At 40.9% G+C, this 24,257-nt stretch overlaps 1 protein-coding gene and 1 long non-coding RNA gene across 8 annotated transcripts; one reads left to right on the plus strand and one right to left on the minus strand.

Annotated features, from left to right (window-relative positions):
* Window positions 1-974: 974 nt before the first annotated feature.
* On the minus strand, window positions 975-2,131 carry LOC147872496 (uncharacterized). 3 transcript variants are annotated; one of them, XR_015537297.1, is made up of 3 exons: window positions 2,113-2,131; window positions 1,416-1,581; window positions 975-1,295 (listed from the first exon to the last, which is right to left on the minus strand). It is a non-coding gene; the product is annotated as an uncharacterized LOC147872496 (long non-coding RNA). The 3 variants fall into 3 exon arrangements; XR_015537296.1 differs by lacking the exon at window positions 2,113-2,131 and adding an exon at window positions 1,660-1,798; XR_015537295.1 differs by lacking the exon at window positions 2,113-2,131 and having other exon boundaries at window positions 1,416-1,652.
* Window positions 1,953-24,245, plus strand: LOC110840911 (NACHT and WD repeat domain-containing protein 2). 5 transcript variants are annotated; one of them, XM_087356668.1, is made up of 30 exons: window positions 1,953-2,137; window positions 4,878-4,966; window positions 6,171-6,287; window positions 6,588-6,791; window positions 7,183-7,327; window positions 7,404-7,629; window positions 8,093-8,291; window positions 8,383-8,625; window positions 9,147-9,347; window positions 9,601-9,740; window positions 9,865-10,075; window positions 10,601-10,845; window positions 11,212-11,358; window positions 12,379-12,484; window positions 13,157-13,329; window positions 13,908-13,931; window positions 15,709-15,928; window positions 16,251-16,463; window positions 16,666-16,790; window positions 16,888-17,082; window positions 17,940-18,051; window positions 18,139-18,392; window positions 19,167-19,278; window positions 19,363-19,616; window positions 19,923-20,125; window positions 20,458-20,657; window positions 21,173-21,342; window positions 21,975-22,130; window positions 22,502-22,694; window positions 23,374-24,245. In XM_087356668.1, the coding sequence occupies exons 2-30, from the start codon at window positions 4,886-4,888 to the stop codon at window positions 23,560-23,562; spliced, it is 5,058 nt and encodes a 1,685-aa protein (XP_087212794.1). In that variant the 5' UTR covers window positions 1,953-2,137; window positions 4,878-4,885; the 3' UTR covers window positions 23,563-24,245. The 5 variants fall into 5 exon arrangements, with proteins under 5 accessions (XP_087212794.1, XP_087212793.1, XP_087212791.1 ...); XM_087356667.1 differs by lacking the exon at window positions 1,953-2,137 and adding an exon at window positions 2,201-2,385; XM_087356665.1 differs by lacking the exon at window positions 1,953-2,137 and adding an exon at window positions 4,126-4,239.
* The last annotated feature ends 12 nt before the right edge of the window (window positions 24,246-24,257 follow it).

A 24,257-nucleotide genomic window follows, 5' to 3' on the forward strand; every position in this document is an offset into this window, starting at 1 on the left:
AAGTGATACTACTTGGTAAAACAAACAAATATGACTTATGTCAGAATTTTAAAATCCAGTCAACCTTGTAGAGAAAAGAAAGTAACTACGTTTAATACTAGTAAGATAAGAGGGTCCAAATGTCAATGTTTTTGTAACAAGCAAATAGAATTTATTTTTTGGTATTAAAAAATTGATTTGCCATTAATCAGTCCATAGTCGACTGTTAAACAAGTGCATTACTTGTTAAAATTATCAATGTTTCCTTTTAAAAGAAAACTCACAGCAGCTTTAAAAATAGAATATTACATGTTCCAACAACATAAAAGTATTCAAGCCTGTGCTGTGTATCTGTAACCGACATCACATAGAAACATCATACAAATGACATTGCAACATGACTAGACACCACTAACAATTCCTTTGCAGTTATACAGTACATTAAAAAACAGCTAAAAATGTGAGCAAAAGGCCTTTTTTAGACTGCATAAATTCCTTTTCCACAATGGAGCAAACTTCGGAAGTTCACATTTTTCATCTTTCATGTTTGTGCATGCAGCACACAGGAAGGCCGGGAAATAAGCGGAAGTGCGAAACACATTGGATGGTCATGTGGTATTACCACTATTTGTTCAAGTTCAACTTCAGTTCCACGATACAAAGGAACTTTCCCTCTGCAGCAGCTGGAAACCAGCACAAAAGCATCAAATTTGCCCGTTCTACTGTCTTGTCCAAATATCGATATTACACAGTGAATCATTAGTACCTAAGCATCACAAGAACAAATGATGGCACTGCAAAGTGATTCAAAAGTCCCCGTGCGCACACATCACAGATGGACCACGTGACCTGTGTGTGTCATGTGACTGTATCACACTGACCACCACCTTCCTTCAACCAGCTGTATTGTGTTGTAATTGTAACTAAGTTCACCATTAGAAATATACTTGTGTTCTACAAGTACTTTTGAATCATTCTGTACAAAGAACATGAAATTCCACAAGAGCAGCTCTTGTATTTTTAGATCTCTTATTTTCCATTTTGTTTTGAAAGCATGAGGCAAAGAGAGAGATGTCACATGTTCCTTGAACATCTATTTCTACTACCCATGACAACAGGACTTGACACACTTAAGTTTACATTAGAGATACAACCATTTTATCCAGTGTCAAATTCTCCCAGTAGAACACAGTGGACTTTGTCGCTTGGCGGAGGCATCTTGCTGTCGAAGGGGCTGGGTACATTAGAGTAGGGCACACACTGGTGAACAGCACTATAAATGTGTTCATATGGGCTCATGTGTGCCTTGCTCTCATCTGTAAACACCACAAGTACATCAGTACCACAGACTAAAAAATTAAATTACATATATCAGTGTTGGTGTAGAAGCAACAATCAGCAAAACAAAAACACTGGCATGCAGTGAGGGGACTTACCAAAGACGGAGGGGGCAGGTACACAACCAAAACGGTATCGTTCTTTATAGACACGAAACAATATCGCTAATGTGAATGGGCGAATTACAAAATTCAGGATGGGCATGCAACAACCCAAAGACAGCCATCTTCAGATTTACCGCCATGAAAATCTAAAATCCCACAACTGTAAAATCGAATAATTTGTGAAATGTATTCACACACACAAAATCCTTGACATTCAATATATTCCAATTTTACATACATGTATATGTAAACCCTGTAGTATTACACTATCAACCAACATCGATTAGCAACTCCCACCTCCAACAACGCAAAATTTCTTCTCTTTTGAAGGAGGAATTAAATCGATACAACCAGTGATTACAAATCCAGTATTCCATGTCAGAGAGTAGATACGAACGATCAACAAAATAACCACGGATACTAAACATTATTCCGTTTCCTAGGAGTAATATTTTAAGAAAATCCTGACACTCAGAAACACCTAACGTTTTCAGAATTAGCTTACTAGACCAGAAAAAGATGCATATCGATAACCGGAACCTAACCTCTAAATTGCATATATAAAGGATTACCATTTTACAAATGAGTGACACCTTTAAATCTTCCACTAACATAGAAAATACTGAAAAAACTACATACACTATACACCAGCACTTAAATAGCTACATCTTCGAACATACGTCCAACATACTTAGAGTCACGAGATCCTATTAAAGGTACCACAGCACTATACACTTCATGAATACCAAACACCCTTAATTAACAAGATTTCATCACAGCTTGTAACTTTCTATATTACATTGAGATTCACATTGTTTACACCCATCATGTTGGTATCACTCACAAGTGGAACTGCAAAATAACATCATTTTATATGTCCAAACAATTGTGCATTTTCACTGTGATCATCTGTCTTGATGGGTTTCTCCATTCTGTGCTTATATAAGCATCATATAAAGCTACAGTAAGTCTTATAAGTCTATTCTTTGATTTTATCTCCTGTTCAAGGAACTGTAATGAATGGAGAAGAATCTTTTTCTCTCCAATAAACTTCTTCATTAATCAAACTCAAATTTGACACTTTAATATCTGAGATTGTGACAGGGACATTGTTTATGCCACCAGTAAGTAAATTCACTTAACTACTATTGATGAACAACCTATTGAAACATTTGTCCATAGCTGGCATAAATTGCACTTTCCAGAATTTAATAAATAAGTGGTCATAAAAACTGGAAAATATTGACTGCAGAAGGATAAGTATCAACACACTCTTTGATCATCTCATTACTACATGCATGAACTTTTAAGTAATCCACTGTGCCACATATTCTCAAATTTTCCTTTCATTTCACCAGTACTGTTGACCAAAATGCTAGTTTTTTCAACTGACTTCAATTTCCCTGGAAATTTTGTTATCTGCAGACCTTAGAAAAATTATGGTGCAAGCTCTGACACTGTGCACATATTTCGAACATACACTGTCAATAGAATAGACTAGAAGAGAATTTATTTGTATTCCATGAACACTTCATGCACCTAAGCCAAGGATGTAGAACATGTCACAGCACAAAAATAATTAAACAAGAAAGCATAACCACTATTGCTTACAAGTATTTATACGAGCTGAGAATATTTGGATGAGGTAATGATAATATTGAAAGCAAGAATTTGCTTCCCAGTGGAAGAATATTCCATTTCTTAAACAACTCCCATTTAGTGCCTGCCATTATTCTAATGATTTCCATTTTAATGTGAAATACCATTTGCTGTCTGTTGAGTTTTCCCAGAAAATAATTTCATACAGCGTGATCCAATGGACGTAAGCACAGTATACTAATTTTAAAGTATCTGTTTTCAGGAGTGATGCCAAGGTTAGTTTAGGGATAATGTATTAAATATGTATTTTCAAATTTAAGTTTCTGTCAGTTTGTAGGCTAAAAAATGTACTTGTTTCTATTTTTTTCAATTGCCTTTTCATCATCATCATTCCGTTCCATTTTAATGTGCTGGATGCCCAAAGTTGTGACCTGAAACAATTATGTCGCATTCTTGACCCTCAGCGCATGCACAGCCCCGATGACAGCGTCTCCCACGACATCCGACTGTAGGCATTTAACATGACTGGAAAAGTGTTGGTGGATGGAGTTTCATGAAATTTGGTAATCAATCCAAACTCATATTTCTAATTCCCTGTTCATGGTAAAGCTAACGTCTTAGCTACCTCACTTTTCGCCTTCCTTGTCTAGGATACCACAACCGGTAGCCATGCTGTCATTGCACGGTGCATTATATTCTATGCGATAATAGTGGATTGAAAAAACGTTTATGCTCAGAATTAAAACTAATAACAGACACAGTCAAGTTTAATCATGCACCTAAAGTATACTTCCTTCACATACAACAACAAAATATGATATGATTAATAATAACCATCTCGAACTAAAATTTTTATGTTAGTATTTGCAATAATATTTCAAATATGTAAACTCCACTGTAGAAATATAAAATGATAGTACGATACAGACTGAATCCTTGAATATTATTTACAAGGGCTTCGGTTTCTAAGGGTTACGCACCTGCATTTGAATTAAAATAGCCAACAAGGCGTGACCCACTGATGGGTCGTGAACCGCAGTTTGAAAAATATTGCCCTGCGCATCGGGTGCGGGCGGCCTAGCGGGATGCTCAGTCGAGTTGCCACGTTACTGCACGATGGACGACAGAACCGTGGACCTGATTTTCGTGGGTTCTCTGGAGAGCCTGCCCCCCGTCAGTTCGAAGATCGTCCGAATCTTCACCAGCTCCACTTTCACAGGTGGGACGAAGGAGCTTTGTTTCACAATTGTCGGTAGGCCACTTCTTATCGTTTAGAAAAGTGGCGCTGTATTTGTCTCGTCGTGGCCGAATGTCTACAATTAGTGGCAGCCGAACTACGTAACCGATTTCGATAAAACTGGGTATGAGAGACCCACACATAACCATTTTAATTCTTGTAGAATTTGAGGTTTTCACTGCGGTGAGTCTGAAGATGGCCGTCTTCTGGGTTGTTGCGCCGTGTGGTCTGGTAGAAGTTTACCGACGTTTCAGGCGTGCTTGCTGCCTCCATCATCAGGGCGACAGACAGCCATCTTCATTTTAATTCACGTATTTTTAACGTCGCCATCAAAATCGCAGTCTTCTACTTATAGTTCAATGCGGTCTTGTTGGTGATTATCAGTGTTTCGGAGGGACATATCGTCTCCTTCGCCAGGGCGCCGTATGATCTTGTAGGTGGTTACTAAGGTTTCGGACTAGACAAATGACAGGAACAGATCACAACTTCCCATCAGTGTTGCCAATTGCCGAAAATAAAATACAAATATATGCTTTTCCGTCTTTAAACTCCTAAACTAAATTTTACCCAGTAAATCACATCAGGTGCAGTGGTAAACACACGGTTGTTCCCTGTTTCAGACACGACAATGGAGAGGAACACACTTATGGCCCAGTGTTACCCCAAACTTAAGGATTATTGCCGGGAAAAACACGGACTGGAGTTTCAAGTAAGGCAATCCCGACATCAGTGAAGCCAATCTAGAGACTTGATTCGCATGGCAATGCTACCCCGTCCAAATGGCCTCTGACCGCGAGATTTTGTAACCGAAGTGCTGTTTGCATAACTTGTACCCCTTGCATGCTACATGTTCAGCACACCTGATACTCGCCATTAATCACGTTAGCGATACCAGGCGACCGCCTAAAGCATGAGAATAATCCATTTACATATCCGTTTATAACTTTTAGAAACGTTGCTTGTAGGCCAATCTTCTTTCCAAAATGTGACACGGCAAAGAAATCAGAAAAGTCATCCAAAGGAAGAGCAGTTCGCACACATTTTCCAAACTTTTTCTGCGCGACTGTACACGGCCAATGGAGGCGATGGTCATTCGTTGCAGATGCAGATGCAGATACGACAATGAAGAGTCAAAATGTTTTCGGACTTTATTGATTGTTGACTCGTAATGTAAGACGATTTGCTTGTCAGACAAACTCGTTATATTGTGCAACTTAGAGCCACTATTTATTGATTGGCACCACGGGGACGTACCAGCCTGGTACAAGCCCTCTTTATTCGCGGTTTCGAAAGTCTGCATCATGACGAGAGGGTGTGCAAAATGTCAGTTCCTTTCGCAACACAGGACCAACGAGAAACAATGCGTTAACTATAACGTCATAATGAACTGTGAGGTTCTACCTCAACTTATGACCACGTCCAAATACACAACGAGAAAGAAGACGCGAGACGGCATTATCGTGTGCCTGTTAGTGGCAAATGTCCTCGTGCTAAGACACCGACCACATGCAAAAACTGGGCACTGGAACAATAATAAATTAATAATTACGCAACTTACAAATATATTTTCGAACTTAAAGCCCACGACATGGATTCCCTCAACGCTAAAATTCTCAGATATACTTTCAAAGCATCGACACGTTGTCCTATGTAATTTGTGATGTACAAAAATGACTCACTCAGAATGTTTATGATCTAGGCGCACTTCCATATGACATTTCACACTTCGAGTTACAATCCTCCATTACTTATTTAAACCGGACAAAGACGATAAGCGTAGAATTTACTTGCCTGCCATTTGCTATTTTACGGTCTACAGAAAGTCCAACAAAACTGCGAGTTCCTCGTCGACCATGTTTTACTTTTGTTAAAGATACGAAATTAGGAAGTGCTGAGGTGAGGTTATGTTTCAGGTGGTGGACATGAGGTGGGGCGTGAGAGACGAGGCAACTGACGATCACATGACGACGGAGCTGTGCATGCGAGAGATAGCCAACTGCCAGCGGTTGTCTATGGGTCCAAACTTTGTGGTGAGTTCGCTGACGGGAACTAGCAATTGCAGAATCACTGCGACGGGGTAAGGCTACATTTCAGTAAACTCGGCTTCTAAAGGGCCCTTTGTCCATCCCCCCAGATGACGTGGGGGAGGGGCGAAGCCTTCGCGATGGCCCGGGCCAACAACTACAAGCACTGCGATGAAAACGTCATTCGTGTCCGACACTTGCAGAATTTCCACATAAAATTATAAAACACTAGTTTACAAGCAAGGCTAATCTAAAAGGTCAGTGAAATGAGTATAGTCACTTACTGCGGTCTGCAACTTCCTGCAGGTGTTCCTGGGGCAGAAGTATGGGTACCGCCCCATCCCCACCTACATCCTGTCGTCGGAACTGCAGATGCTGCGGGACGAGCTGGTGAACTCAGGAATCGATCCCGTGCTCCTGGACACGTGGTACCGCAAGGACAGCAATGCAGTGCCGCCAGTTTCTGTGCTACAGCCCATATCCTCCATCCTCATCAACTTCAACAACAAGGTGAAAGCCGAGGTTACCCCCAAAGAAGTAATGCGTATTGAGTCGGTCACACACCACACACTGCACGCATGTCATCCGGAGGCCCTTCTTTGCGATATTAGGATTTTTGTGTTTGGAAAGACATTTTATTCTTCAGCCAGTTAATGCTAACATCAGTCACTTAAAGAAGGCCTAGTTTGACAGTGGAATATTATACTTCCTTTGTGGATTGCTTTGGATGTTCAACATACCCACAACAACTTGTTTACTATCTTATTTCCATCTTCACATGCTCTTTCCTGATGATGTCAGCATTATCTGGCTGATCTTAACATTACTGGTAACACATATGCATACAGAAAATAGGCAGCAAGTTTGACAGAGAGGACCAACAGACAATTCCATGTTGCAGCGCATACCTAAGCTTCAGCAGCACGACCAGGCCGTGTGGTGGGACACACTTGGCAAGATGCAGAAGCTGCTCCGCAAAGCAGCGCTCTCTCTAGCAAACGGCGGCAAAATTGACAAGGATACGATGCACAACTACTTCATGTCTGGTGAGATGCACCGTAGTGCTTCAAGTTACCAGGCTGCATGGAAAACGGTTGTAAACAATGCCTAGTTTTGTTGCAGTGACGGAGCGGGAGGTAATAAATGGTGTCCTGAGCGTTCAAAACACCAAGAATCACTGCCTCGCATATGTGCGATACATCAACAACATAAACCTTCAGAACCTGAAGAAGGCATCGCTGTTCGTTGACATCCTGAACAGAAGTCTGGACACAGAGTCCTGTAAGCTACTGGCAAACCTGAGGGATGAACGTCTGCCGGCCAAGATAGAGGCCACAAACCTGCAGAGGTGGTTCAGAGCTTTATAATTCATAATCTTCACCAAATGTTATTTGTAAGACAGGTAGCACATGGGAGAAATGAAAAATACATAAACATCTGAAATAAAGAAACAAGTTGGGAGACAAAGGTGTAGATGGCAAGATAATATTAAGTTGGAAATAAAAAAAAAAATTATGTCAGGGTGTGGACTGATTTAAAGTAGTTCAGGAGAGGGTCCAGTTTTTAAAAATTATTTAGATGAACTTTATGTCGCAAAGGGCTAAGAGAAAGACAATAAACTTACTCTGCAAGAGACTAACTGAGTAACTGTGTGACTAGCAGAAACAGCGACTGAACAACTGAGCAAATTCAGGTGTCAGGAAGCAAAGGTTTAACACCTCCAACACTGAGCCAGTTCAGTACGACCCTCATTACAGAACCTGATTTTGTTAATTTAGTTTACTTAAACTGTGGTGCCTAATATGCGGCAGGTACACAGTTGAGTGGATCGGGAGGGAGGGGCTGGACACAGAGACGCACGAGGAGTATTTGCAGCACTTCATCACGCACTTCTACAAGAACATCACAAAGCTGGTGGATCGAGCCATGCGCAAGGAGGACTCTAGCGCGCAGGGTCAGATTGTGACGGAGATCCTACAGCATCTCCACGCCTGCAACAACTCTGTCAAGGTGATCTGTCGTCCAGTTTATTTTGTGATGCCGTGCGCAAACCTCGGCCGAAGTGATCGATACACATCGCGAGATGAACATTATGTTCCAGGTGTTTTACGGGCGAGAGGATGGACTGGAGCGCATCAGGAGACATATGCTGAGTGACTGTGAAAAGCCAATGGTACTGTATGGGGAAGGGGGGTGTGGCAAGACATCCCTGCTGGCCAAGTCAGCAGGACTTGCTTCTACGGAATGGTTCCAGGGAAGCAAGCCCATCAGCGTCATCAGGTTCTTGGGCACCACACCTGATAGCAGTGCCCTCACCCCCACCCTGGTGTCCATCTGCCAGCAGGTAGGGGATGGGATCCCAAGAAACTTGTTTCTGGACAAACAGACTGCATATTCACTGTACTGATGGCTGAAATAACAAGTCACATACAGGAGCAGGCTATGCTGCTTCTGACCAATAAATGTATTATCCTTTCTTTGATAGGTTTTTCGAATAGTCGATTAAAGTACTAGGCGCATTTTGAGCTGACAGACATATTTCTTTCCCATCTGTAACAAGAATGTTCCTTTCAGGTAAATTTATATGAACAGGAAAGAATAAATATTCAAGAAGAATATTTTCTGTTAACCTGTCATTTTTATTCTATGTTTGTGGGTTAATTAGTTTCTGTTTATTAGAGGTCATACATAATAGGTTTCTCTCTATATTCTGGAAACTAGTAACATTTGCCACTATAATAATTAATATTCAACTATTCCCCACTGAGTTATGTGACGAACATCTAGTTAGCGCAGAACGCACGCAATTTGTGTCCCTGAAATATTTCAAAACACAGACAAGACAGAATCTGCCAATTCCTACAGATCTCATACAACTACATGCTGCCATTTGAGGATATCCCTGTGGACCTTGTACCTCTGACAGCCTACTTCAAGCACCTGCTGACCTACGCCAACCAGCAGCAACCAATCTTCCTGTTCCTAGACTCAGTGGATCAACTGACTGGAGCGCAAGATGCCAACAAGGTGTCATGGCTGCCACTCCGCTTGCCACCATATTGCAAGGTGAATATCCTGCAGACAATGGGCATCACACACCTGTTTAAATTAAATAAGCAAGTTATTCTCGAGTACTGACTGATTTAATGATTCCAACTGAAGTTTTCAAGTTACTCAAGTTCTCAGAAATCATCCATTCTGTCAGTGTGGTACATAACAGAAATGAAAATGTCATCAAATTGTATAAATTACATACAACATTTTCATTAGACTCCAGATATTACCCTAACTCACTGCTGACTGTGATTTGCCTCTCCAGCTGCTGGTGTCATGTGCTGCAGAGGCTGACAACCCAGAGGTCAGTCAGGACTATCATCTGTTGCGACGCATGATTGATAATGAGGAGTTGTTTCTGGAGGTCACAGACCTGGGGGAAGACCTCGCCATGCAGATCATCAGGTAACAAACTGAATATCAGCAGCAATGCTGGCTGATCTGAAGGGAGTACTCCAGAATTTGTCTTGACGGACCACATCTAAGACCAGCCAGCCAGTTAGTCAGTCCCGTATCTTTCTGTGTACAGGATGTGGATGCAGACAGCATGCCGTGACCTCACCAACTATCAGTGGCGGCTCGTGTGCAATGCGGTTGGGCAGTGCTCACTGCCAATTTTTGTGAAGCTCGTATTTGCCGAGATCTGCCGCTGGCGCAGCTACACCAAGCCGCAGGACACATACCTAGCATCCACTGTCATGGACTCCATCATGCTGCTGTTTGAGCGGGTTGAGAAGCAGGTATGCACTCTTTTGCCTACTGGGCTTGGTACTGGGGGTGACATGGCCAGAGACTAAAGCTAATCACTCATATCCATCTGATTGACGGTGTATGGAACATTACTTCCACTCCCCCATACATCTTCATGGTATGATATTTAAGCGCAGGAACAGTTTTATGTGTCTATCAGTAATTTATTACACATTTACATAGTTTAGATTCATATTAAAGAATGGCAGTAAAAGTGTGTGTTTACACATTAAGAGAACATTTCAAGAGTAATTATCTAATGAGGAATGGAGAAAGTCTCATAACAAAAGATTTTTCATGTTTTTATCTTCATGTAACATTCTTATGCAAATGAAGTAAGGAAGCTGAAATCAGCAGAACAAGTAACACGCTCATAAACACTGCAAGCGGAAACAGCCACTTGGGGAACCAAAAATATAATTGTAAATGGCTGAGAGGATGTAAAGCAGATTGTAACTGACCTGGGACAGGGTGAAATGGCAGGCTTTTTCAATTCCTGAACGGTCTGCCCGCAGCATGGTCGCATCCTCGTGTTCCACGCACTTGCCTACATCACTGCTGCTAAGAGTGGTCTGTCAGAGTCAGAGTTGGAGGACCTGATCTCCCTGGATGACAAGGTGCTGGATGACGTTTACCAGTACCATCTGCCGCCCGTGCGACGTATCCCACCGCTGCTCTGGACTCGGATCCGTAATGACCTGCCCAATTACCTGTCAGAGAGAGAGGCAGATGGTGTAAGCGTTATGAACTGGTACCACAGGTTCGTGTGGCTGAACCGTATAAACAAGCATGAAAAGGAAAGGGTAACCAAGGGCCGAGATGTTCCACTGCATAATGGCATAAATTATGTTTCTGTTGCATTTCATTAAATGTACATCATACTGTAACCTGTTAAATGTAAGAAAAAAAATGGGTTGTTCAATCATGTACCAATGAATTTTGAGATGATTGTGAACGATGAATTTGAGAGGATATAGAAGAAAGCTGTCATGGCCTATTTTAAGGTACTGTACCCACTGTGTGCTTGGAGGAAGTGAAGGAAATAAGAGACAATATCTGGATTAAGATTCAAACCCAGAACTTCCTGGTAGGTGTGACCAATAATGGAGGATGCGTGTGTCTGCAGGCAGTTCCGGGATACAGCGCGCGAGAGGTATTTCAAGAACATGAACATGGCTATGTACTTCCACTCATCCATTGCTGACTATTATCTGGGTATCTGGGGAGGAGGAAACCCTAAGCCCTTCAAGTACACCGAGATACAGCGACATAGGTCAGGACTACACAAAGCTGAATGCTTATTATGTTATCATTTATTAATTGAATTCCTTTGTTATGTCCACTGTAACAGATGAAATTAAACTGCTCACCTGCATGAATCTCTGGACATAACGATTTCGATATAACATCTTGGAGAGTATTGTTCTCTTTGATGTGGAGAATTAAATGATGTTTATGTTGGTCTTCTGTGCTTTAATGTTGTGTGGACATACTGCCTTCACCTTCAGGCAATGATGGAGACAGTATTCTCCTAACAAATGACGGTATCTACAAGTCCACATGTTACTACAACCCAGAAGACCAATATTGATGTGATCACCACCACGAGAATCTCGTATCTCATTAGTTGATGCTGTTCTGGAAGTAGAGGATAATTTCAGATAACAATAATGTTACGGTATGTGACACGATACTGGTTATAAAGCAAATAATATCTGCACATAACAGCTGTACTCGGCGACCTTGTGTACAAGAAAACTACATTATGACACACCCTCCAACTGCAGTTAAGTTTCACATTGTCAGCTCTCATTGTACACAGATATTATGTAAGAATTAATAGTTGTTCTAACAATACCTGACATCTCTTTCACCTGTACAGTATACGTTTATCACAAGGTCCTTGAATTTAAAGATCATTTTAGATTCCTTATTATTATAATCACTGATGTTCTTGTCACTCTACCTGTTGCTTTATTATTACTGCTCTTATCATTATCATAATTAAAATCATCAGTAGTTTAAATGGTGAACTGCAGAACACATATTAGAACTTGTCAACCAGACTGAATACAGCTGAACCGTGATATCATCACTATGTCACAGGCATCAATCAGCACAGGTTTCTCAATTTATGGTACCAGATTATCAATTAAAATTATTGTTGTTGTTGTTTTGGAATCAAAAGTTTATTTCCAGTTCTTTCAGAGCATAAATATTGGGCAGTTTCTGTAGTGTTTTCTTGCCATGCAACAAACAGATAAAACCACTGCTTGGTGATGCTGTTGTACAGGTTCAACTTGACTGACAAGGAGGGATCAGCTGACCGGAAAGTTCCCATCCAGCCACTTGTGTTTCACTCCAAGGATGGCAAAGTCTCACGCTACAACTTGAGGAAGGTACTTCATGTCACAAACACTCATGGTTTCCAGTTGCTATTTCTTTCACTAAAAACTGGGTGCCATGAAAGCAAACACATTCACCGAGAAGTGCGCAAGATGCTGGAAAACGGCTGATCAGCTGTTGACATAAAGTCAGCAAGCTGTGATAAAGGCAAACTGGAGAGCTCTTCACTCTTCAGTGGAGCCCGCACCTGTAATCGTCTTCGTAAATTGAATTTGCCATTCGGTGTTCTGTATGTGTGAAAAATATATTATTTTTGCTACTGCATCTTACTTCCTCATAAAATCACTGTCTCAAATGAGAAAACCACAAAAGTGGTGATGATGGCAAAGAGAAATATGTAATCCTTTCAAACATGAGGATCATCTGAACAATATATCAGAATTCAGTTCCCATGGGTGCCCTGTTACCACAGCATGGCACGTCCTCAGGGTGAGAATGGAGTAGAAGGCCTCCAGATAAGGAGAGCTGTGGATATACCAAAAACAGTCATGGGCAGATGACAAACGATGGTCCTGTAACTTGGGGGTTGAATGCGGAAACTAACAAGTTGCAACTGTAAGAAGCAGTTTGTTAGTTCAATAATGATTTAGTCTGTTAGCTTAATAGTTAATTTATAATCTAATTACTTGTCTAGTTGTGATGATCTGTGTTGTTTTCATTTTAAGTTTGGTGAGATGCCGTATCACATGGTGAGGTCACGCCGTTTCCAGGACCTGTACGAGCACGTGCTATTCAACTATCAGTGGCTGCATGCGAAGCTGTCTTCATGTCCGCTGCAGGCTGTGCTCAGTGACTTTGAAGATGCGTGCAACAACATTGAGGACAGGGAGGCAACCAGGTAGGTGTTGCGAGAGTAAAGTTGCTGTTCTAACTGAAAGTACAGAATTCTAAGGAGTGGATCACTTTTAACACAAACAAGTAAAATGTCTGATAAACCAGCAGAAAAGTTTACAGAATTTTATATAAACAGCATTACTCATGTGTGTAATACAGTTTGCACAGTATGCAGAAAATTAACTACTTCAATTATTTTGCATGTAACCAGCATGAAATATAAAATATTGTTGAAAACTGATTTTAAAAAGAGTGTAGTTAAATCTTGGAATTAAATACTAAATGTTTTAAATCAGATTAAAATTCATGTATAAAACTTGTCCTAAATTTCTGTCAGCAATAAGAGGCAGTGTTGCCACAGCAATGCTGCGGTAATCTCAGAAACAAGATCATTTCTGCGACTTCATTCCAATTCTAAAATCACTCACTGTGATCATAAAAGCTAAGAAATGACAGAGAGAAGGTAAAACATTTAAGGTTAACCATGAAGTGTCCTGCCCCACTTATGCTGTTGCAACACTGCATTTGCTTGTTAAATGAAGCGCATAATAACAAATTGTGAGATGTTTCTTTCCTTGCTAGGGAACAGATCCGAAAGAAATTGAGGTGAGTCACATGACCTGTTTGATTGCTATCTCTCTGTTTTCAGCTTCCTATTCTTAACTGTTAAAAGTTACTAAACCAAGCCACACAAAGTACTGTGACTTCTGTCATTCAACTCACTACACTGAACTCAACATTATTTACATGCAGAGTGACCAACAAGGATGTTTAAAAACTAGACCCCTTAAATCCCTATGTTTAAATCGGTGTAATTCTTGAGGAAATACAATCCTTCTTAAGATGCTGACAGTCAAGACATCCGCAGCATTTTATGGAACCTGAAGCCTCCTCACCATGTTCCTAAGAGTTCGCCACCTGTCCATCCTGAGTCAGATGAATCCAGTCTGCATTCTCCTACCCTAGTTTCTTAAGATTAATTTTAATATCATCTTCCCATGAACGCCCAGATCTTCTAATTGGTCTCTTCCCCTAAGGTTTCACAACTAACATTTTTGTATGCATTTTCATTGCCCATCTCAAGCTCCTTAATTTGATCATCACAATGGTACGTGGTGATGAGAACAAATTATGAAATTATGAAGCTCCTCATCATATAATTATCTCCAGCCTCCTCTCTTCATCCCTCTTACTTCCAAATATCGAAGAAGTCAAGTGCAGATTTAAATGGAAGCTGAATCGTTCTTGCAACTGGCAATGTGTTCAAAGGGAAGAGACCGTACTTGTTCGTGTGGTTTGGTCGGGGTCCGATTTGAGCAGCTGTGCATGCCCTATTCTGTAACTATTATGTGTGAATGACTTCCGCTCATCGTCTTCATTTTGCTCTTTCTTCTTGTGTTCTCTCAACATTTCCTTCTTCCGCTTTAGACATATCTGATTTGCACTTCAGGGTTGTCCATCTGAACTCTGTGTTCACAACCAAAGCTGGGAACAGCACTTTCATGCTGCGAGTGCTGACGTCCTCTTCGCTGCACTGTTTCTCTTCTTCTTCTTCTTCTTCTTATGCAATGTAAAATTCCACCTTAGTCCTTTAGCTTGATCAGCGCTTGGACTGTTGTAATGTTATACGTTTGGGGACTTTACCCCTTGGTCTGGTAGTTTCTTGTGAAAATAATCATATTGAACTGGGCTGTGCAAGGACAAAGTCAGACGAATGACACCTATCATGAATTACAAATATACACACACATACAAATAACTTTAATCATTTTCTGTAAGATTCCAGTTCATCAGATTTTTTTAAAGCAACCTGGCATCTGCACATTCAGTTTCATTTATGTTCTTGATGAGTTCAGGTCATAAATGTTATCTCCATGTTGCAATCAGCAAACTGCATTTTCACATAAGCTGCAACACACTCACACGTTTGCTTCTTTCCAGGTATTTACTTGAGGCTGTGCTGCAGATTTTTTTCTCATTTCTGTACAAGATGAAGTTACTAGTATACTCTGTTTACACAACTCCTGCTGTGTATGTTTGTTAGCAACTATAGAACTGAAACGCACAAAAATGTGGTTCAATCTCAGGTCATTAATAAAGCTGCATTTTTAAGAACCACATGCAGCCCAAAAAGCAATGTTGCACAGCCCTGGTCTTCATTATATTAGCAATAAATAATAGATTACAAGGAAGGGCCAACAGAAACCAGTCAAGATCGATACCCATTCGAACTGTTGCCTTGATTAACAAATTCTGTTTTGTTCTCACAATTTAAGCACCAACACTAAAACAGTGATTGAAATACTTTACATATTAACGATATGGCATTTAAACGTTTTTACAATTTAAGAATATAATAACATATACTCCCACCCTGTCACAGAGAGCTGATGTTGGTGGCAGATGCCCTGCGACTGGGTGGAGCAATTCTGGGGCAGTATCCAAACATGCTGGCCCCTCAGCTGGTGTCTCGGCTCCTGCCAGAGATAGGACCAAACCCAAATGTGAAGATGCTGCTCAAACAGTGTGATGAAACAGGGCCAGAGCACTGCGCACTGCTGCCACTCTACCACTGTCTTCATACTCCAGGGGGACCATTGAAAGTATGTCCAGTTTGCACCTGTTTCATTTTTGGTACCAGGTCATTTGTGACCTCAAAGCACTACAAATCACATCATCATTACTACTTCTATTGCTACAGCTAGAACCAATACTGTTGCCACCACCACCACCACCATCATCATAAAATTCTTAATCCCTAACACTATCGTTAAGTTCACTCTCCACATAGACTCATTTAACAACACTGCTTTTACAATCTTACAACTTTTTCATTATTTAAAATCAATGTAATCTACTTGGATGTAACTTCCATCATAAACACATGTCTGCTAGCCACTTGAATGTGATTGGTCTGACTCACAGTACTCCCTGGAAGGCCACCAGTTCGCAGTGTTTGGGTTCTGTCTGACGTCTGACCTACGCTACATTGTATCGATCTCAAATAAGTTCATCACATGGGACCTGTCAACAAGTGACTTGACACGAGATGTAAACCCTGGCATAGAAGGCATCATGCAGCAGTTGGTACTCAGTCCAGACAACAGATTTGCTGCTGCTTACACCAACAACAACCACGTGAGTCTTGTACAGTGACAACCATTACCAAAAATGACGCCCTGGTATTGAGTCGTGGTGATATAACCGGATACCACATCTGATGTGGAAGAAATACCACTTCCTACTTGCTACAGACTGAATCATGGCAGTATTATTATGATCAATGTTTGCAGTAAATAATACCAGTGATTGGCATGATAATAATCTCATGTGTTCGCAGACTGTGCTGCTGAACACACTGACAAGCGAGTATAACATCATGGAGAACCCTCTGCCAGAACACGAACCAATTAAAGGGGTATACCTCCTCAATGCTCACTTGTTTGTGTATGGCACAGGATCTTGGTGAGTGGACCCTTACAGTACAGATAGGAATGTTTTGAATATTTGGTCATAAGATACTGTATCACCTTTGCAGTTTGTAAATTTGTCAGTCTTGCAGGTGTCAGTTCAACATGAGAGGGCAGCTGGAACGCACGTACAAAAGCCCTGAGGACCCCAACAGGTGGCCCCTTCTCTCCATGCAATTCAGCACCCTGGACACATACCGGCTGCTGTTCTGGAGTGGGTCACTGGATGACCCACTACTCTTACTGCACACAGTGAATCCAACACTGGAACCGTTCCACTTCCACAGGTACAGATGCAGTCATGAGGGCCAAGTGCACTCATATATGCAAGCTGTAGTCACTTCCAAATGCCTAGTGCAGCAGAACATAGAGACATTATAATTTCTCTGCTATGACTAACCTAACCTAAAATGTAATATACAACTAAGTCCATGCAGTACAGTCCTTCTTCACAACCTGAAAGTTACCAAATTGGTCAGGATATTCCCACCTAATAAGGAACCTGGATGTTCATTATCCTGTTCACAGGCAGCAGCCACCAGACCATATCCTAAACCTGATGAATCCACTCAGCATTGTCGCACTATATTCCCATAACATTCAGTTCAGCAGTGCCCTCCCATTCATTTCTAGGTCTCGGTTTCTTCCGTTCAGATTTTAAGACTACAATTTTGTATATATATTTCACATCCCTACATGTGCCATCCATATCATGTTCCTTGATTTGGTCATGTTAATAATTCTTGTTGAAGAATACAAATCATGAAGCTTCTTGTTGTGCAATTTATTCCATTTTCCTGTAACTGGCTCTCCCTTATGGCCAGATTTCCTCAAACAGTTTCAATCTGCACTCTTATAAAAACTTCAGTGAGGATGACCAATCTCATAGTTTAGATTTCATTCTGGAACTTCACAAACACACAACAGGAATCTAACGACTACACTGCAACACTTAGGAGAGAGAAAACAGTAAGGATGCAAGGTAGGGATAAGTAACAAGAGTGGAAGAAAATAGTAAACGTACAGATGGAAGGAAGAAAAGGGAGGAGGAAAGGTAAGAAAAATAGGAAGGAAGGAACAGACAAAGGATGAAGTGAATGTCTCTACATGTGCGTATTAATGTGGTTACCTTGATGTGTTGCAGTGCAATGGTGATGACACAGGACAAATCCACCATCTACTGCTGCAAGGGGGAGGGACACTATGGAGTCACACAGTACCGAGCTGACCCCGGCTCCTCCCAGTGGACGCAGCAGGTAACTGTGGTTGAAGACAGCAGGACTCAAGCAGACAGACATCAACATACGTATTTCACTGGCTGCAATCTCAAATGGTTATTTCAGAGAGAGCTACCCCGTGCAGACAATGACGACCTTGAGGTGCTACTACAGCTGAAGTTTGATCGAGAGGAGACAACACTGTTGGGAACATCTGGCAACGGATTTGTGGTGTGGGAGTTTGGAGATGACGCACACCATCCTAACCAAGCTGTCGTGCTGCCCCTTCCTCACGGTGTTCGCAACATCTCTACGCGTGTCCTCTGCTCCAACTCCTGCATGGTCTCTGCAGCCAGGGACTATGTCATTGCAGGCGTCAGGTTTACATAAGTGCACCAGATATTCAATCACACACATGTTCACTTGCTAATGCATTCACTACAGAAAAGTATAGTGGTAAATTTTATTATGGAGGTACCTGGTTCAAGGCTATGCCATGTTATTGCCTGTCATGACTAAGATTTCATATGATTTTTCACGGTCTCTCCAGGCATATGCTGGGATAGTATCATTGAACATACTGGGAGTATCTCCTTTGAAGTCCTCATCCACTCACCAATCATAATCATGATCGCAGTTTCTTTTAAAATTATATAATTTCTGCAGATAAAATACTGTTGTAAAATAACTTAAGAATTAACCACTACTTACAGATTCTATTCTTTCTGATGCAGTGTTTAATGAGCTGTACTAGCTTTTCAGCTGCCAAATGAGAGACCTTGAAATGTTTACAGTGCTAGTTAAGGTCTTAATCACCTCTGACCAGCCACAATTCTTCATCTGATATAAAATTATCAGTTGATGTGATCAATATTCTAAGTAAGAAATGTAATTTGAATTACTAGTCAGGATACAGCACAAAAGAAGGCTTAAATTATCACATTTTGGTAACACTAATGCCTAGTACAAATAGTGAAAATTCTTCTGGAGGGACTGAAGAAAAATATAAAAACCTCAGTCAGAATATGTGGTTGGTATTTGAACTGTAAATTACCATGTGAAAGGTAGAATTTGCTGGCCACTTTTATAATACTTTTGTTCTTCGCAACTCTGTGATTATTCTAGAAGAATGATGGTGCAATTAATTTCTGCAGGAAGAACCTGTATGTGTGGAGCCTAATCTCCAGAGACCTGGTGAAGGTGCTGGATGCACATTTCGGCAGGATCATTACATTGGAACCACTTATCATTGGAAACTGGAACTCTGTGAGTCCTCACACTATGAAATGCTCTTACAGTTACGGCTCTGCGTCACACTGATGAGTTCCACAAATATCCTGTCTGATGCAGGTGATCACTTCCTCCATTGACCGCACAGTCAAAGTGTGGAACATCAACAACATATTTGAGCAGGTTCATGTAATTGACCGGCACGAAATGCAGATCGATTCCATCGGCCTGTGCCAGTCGGCTGGCCTGGCTATTACGGTCACACGAGGCTGTGTGGGTGTCTGGGACATGCGGATCGGCCGCCTCGTTGCACGGCTGGCAGACAGTCCACTGGGAGCCATTGTGACACATGCCGCCATCACTACAGACAGCAAGTGAGTGAAAACACAATGTACTCCGTGGTACAAGGTATCTATCAGCAGCTGACATTCAGTTGTTCAAGAAGCTCCTTGTATTTAAATAACATAGAGAACCATCACTACTGTAATAAAACATACCACAGGGCCAAATGTTGAGTCAACTAGTATCAGTTTTTGTTATCACAACCTATTTCTCTGAGATCTACTTTAATATTATCCTCTCTTCACTCTGTCCTTACAAGAAGCAACTTACCTGAAATTTTCCAACCAGTATTTCATTCCCTGTATTTCCTGCTGAAGAAATTTGTATTGTACCACCAGATATATTGTGTCGGCTGAATCGGGAAACATTCTGATCTGGAACCGCCTCACTGAACAGCTGCTGTTTAAAGAGGAGCAGCCAGGAGTGAAGCAAATCACCCTGTTGGACAACGGACAGCGCTTTCTGGCTATCTCCAAGCCTCCCGACGGTGGAGCTGAGGTCACTCGCATCAATGCTACCATTGTCACTCGAACTATCCCAGGCAAGCCACAGAAACCATTCCTTATAATAATAATAATAAAAAAAATAAAAGAGAGAGAGAAGAGGGAGGGCTCTGCCAATAAAATCATGCCAGTATAACAATTACAACTGGCTTCAAGGGAACACCATCACAAAACATAGGTTATGTGTCCTTCAAAATATAATGACTGCCGCAATAATTATTCTCCAATGCCTTCAGTGTCAGCTAAACATAGCAAACAGAACAGTCAAAGCTTGACATATGCACATATTAACACTAGGTTAATGGCATGTTTGCTGACATTAAACATGATGCTATGAAAGTTATTAGCCTGCAGTATGAATTCTCTGCAGAGGGGGTAAGGATCTATTCAGCTGACTACCCTGTGCGGTGTGTGGCCGGAACATCGTTCAAGCCAGGTGTGGTGACATGTGATGGGATGAACATTGTGGTGATTGGAGCTGATAAGGGGAGTCGTGATGCCATCTTTGTCTTCCACGCTCGGACTGGTTCCCTCCTGAGTAAGATCTCCCTGAAGCAGTCAGCTGCCAAGGTATGACCTGACCAGTTTTGCTAGACATAATACTGGCAGGTTGCTCAAAAAGCTTATCAGTCTGCTTTTCTTGAAATGCAGAGAGAAATCGCAAGATTAATAATCATACTACTTAGTAGTCTACATATGTCACATAATGTTATTTCCACATTGTTTCACATTCTGTAAATTTAACCAATAAAAAACCTTCACATAAAATTTACAGATTCTGTTATGAGCCACATCTATGCTAAATTTCACACCACTGCCATGCTGTTATTTCTTGTTTCACAAAAAAAATTTCTTAAACTACTATTGTAAATTTTTCAAAGATCTACCCACCACAAAAGATTTCAGGAGCCTACACTGAATGGAGCTAGTGATGATTCCACCTCAATAATGTATATAGATGCTGTGTAGGGGGTAAAGTGGCCAGAGCATGAAGTTAACCTCTCATATTTGATTATGATAAATTCAGTAGCAGTAACAGCATAACAATATACATTGTGCATGAAGAAGAATGTGCGAATCCACAGGATGTTGGCATGCTGATTGCGATGCCACACAAGGCCCACCTGGTGGCTACCATTGATCCTGACAAGGGGACCATCCTTGATATTCGCAAGAAACATATCCTGAGAACTGTCCCCAAGTGGAGTGGCGGCTGCACAAAGGACGGCCGGTATGGCCTGTATGCTCCCTCGAGGTGAGGCCACAAACCTCCAAATTCTTATTTCTCACAACTTATTTCCACTATAAGAGGGTTACCTGGCAACCACGTCTGTCTATCTTTCATTTCCCACAGTTCCTCCTCAATTTCTTCTTGTCTTCTGTGTGATATTTTTCTTAACTTAATTTCTCTTCATTAATTCTTAAACTGTATCTCTGTCTTACATATTGTTAACCAACTCACACAGAATCAAGTAAAATGTCAAGAGTTCTGTGATCCTGCAGATGTGCACTGTGGGCACATGACTTATACCTATTATACTTTAAAATGTATTTAAAATTAAATTTTTTAATCACGGTACACAAAATGCCTAAGGGAATGAATGATGAATATTAAAGAAAATTTCAATTCTAAAATTTTTACATTTACTCTTTTAACTTTCAACTATATTTTGTTTCATTTAATTGTTGCCAGAGACATGGATCTGAATGTTTAGTTAATAATTTGTCAAAACATTTCCAGAACACAGCATACAGTAACAAAGCCATTAAATCAAACGCCCTTCTGATCTGATCTGTGTTTGCCCCACACAAACTATTAATACAAGGGAAGCACACACACTGTGACAGAACCCTCAAGCTGTTCAGCTCCTAATTATGACTGTGCAGGGGTGGACTTGAGCTCCTGGAACTGAAAAGAGGCCACATAGTGAAGACGTTCATCCCCAAGGTGGCAGAGGGCGTATTCACGGTGATCTGCATGTTCAACCAGACAGACGAATATGTCCTCTACTATCACAGCGGCAAGAAAACACTGCGAGTCTTCAGGAAAGTGTTGAACATAGCAGACAGACAGTGATGAGATTGCTCACTGGGAAAAATACAGATTACTGACATTTTAAGAATTATGTAATGATAGCATGGTTCACTAGACAAAGTTAATACTGGGATCGCATACGGAATGGATGTTTCTGCGTTTTGTTTTCATTACCATCAACAACCCTACTTGTCATAATCCCATAGTTTATGAGGTTCCAGCAAGGGCTTATCCATTCTTGCATATAAAATATTTACGGTAATCAGAACTGAACATGCCCATGAGAACAGAAAACAAATTTCTTGTGAGATGTTATAAATAAAATGCTTCTTCTGTACTTCATTATATAACTGATGATATGAAAATGTTGTGACATCTGCAGGACCTCAGATGCACAGATGATCGCCAACTTCCGTATGCAGGCAGAACTAAGTGCTATTGAGAGTACAGAAGATGGTAAGAACATCGTGTTGGGAACGGTTGATGGCTGCTTGTCCGTGCTAGCCATTGCGGACCCAGCCAAACCAGAGATGAAGGAGTATTTGGCAGCGTTACCCTCTAGGGATGAGGAGGTATATAAATCCTAACTCCTCATTCATTATTCACTGTAATCAAAGCAGCAGCATGAAAACAGTCAGGTTTACAGAATGGTCAAAAGTATGTACGTTGTGAGATGTTCTTTTAAAAGGATTCATAACTCTTGTGTGAAACATCTTTTGATTTACTGTGATTACCCAACATTTGTGTCCCTTGCTCATTCCACTCTCTTTCTCTCCTTCCGTCCACCACATTATAAAACCACTGAGTTTGTGATACCTTCCTTCAGTGTTTTCAGTTGGTACCCAGCAGCTCGGTTGTGTTCCGAAGAAAAATTCTTTACTGAAAACAATCTGTAAGAGAGTTGCATAACTACCAGCATTTTAAGGCAGAATCTCTGGATCTTGCACTTGGTAGAATGTGAAATGATTCAGGTGGTTCACTGAAAGATTTTTGCGTATTAGTATTACTTTCAGACAAATTCACAAAAACACATATACTGATAGCAAGTCTTGATTTGTTATACAAAAACATCACATTCTGTATCGTGTTCCAACTTCACAGTCTACATGTATAATTATATGATGTTCTTTTCTTTACAGAAGGGAAATAACACTTGAAACACTATGCAGTGATATACTGTAGAGTTTTAGCTATGTGAGGACGGACTACTTGCTCTGCAAACAACTTGACCTGATAACAAAACTGTTGCAGTGGAAGAAGAAAGCAGAGAAGCTCAAGGCACAGAATCTCTTCAAGGCCGCTGCATCAATAGTGAAACTGTCAACAAAGTTCAACAACAATGAGAATGCAGACGATGATGACGAGGGATCTGAAGGCACAACCCCACAGGATGGCAACAGAGATGCAGACAATGAAGAGGATGTGTCACCTCAGACATGAGGCGAACCTCTCATTCTTCTTGTGGTTTGCATAATGATGAAAGGACAGAAAATTGGAAATGACCCATACTAAGGGCTAGTCCAACATTTGCCAGAAGGATTCATGAATATGTCAGTCTGGACAGAGGGTCTCTTAACAAAGACTTAAACCAATTATGAAGCACATGTGCTAACAACAGCACTGTGTCGTTCACTTTCTGAACAGAAAATTATTTCAAGCTTATACAGCAGAATGTCCTGTACTTACACAAACTTTCTGAAATATCGAAACACTCAAAAGCATGTTTCATTTAAAAAAACAGTCTAGTTTGACACCACCTGTCTAATGTCAGAAACGCAGTTACAATAACTTGTAAGTTATTACCTGACCAACTGGCATGTTTACTGTAACAGGGAGATCCACGCATGGTTTTGACACCACAAGATGCTTGTCTGATCATGTTCATTGTTAGGACTCCCACGAACTGGCTAGAGAAAAACACATTCTTGCTAGCTTTAAAATTAACTTTTTTTCTGTACCAAAAGTGAAAGAAATTTGTTCATTCTTTATGAATTCATTCCACAAACAATTCCACTTTCTTTCATTGAGGTAGATGCACTTGCTATTGAACAATAATTACACAATTTGAATGTGTGTAAATATAATACACAGTAAATTTCTGGAAGGAACTTGGAACATGGGAATTGTGCATTATA

The sequence above is a fragment of the Zootermopsis nevadensis genome, unplaced genomic scaffold (assembly GCF_977971745.1).
Source record: "Zootermopsis nevadensis isolate Lab colony 2312 unplaced genomic scaffold, Znev_1.0 Znev_ptg000027l, whole genome shotgun sequence".
NCBI classification, from domain to species: domain Eukaryota; kingdom Metazoa; phylum Arthropoda; class Insecta; order Blattodea; family Termopsidae; genus Zootermopsis; species Zootermopsis nevadensis.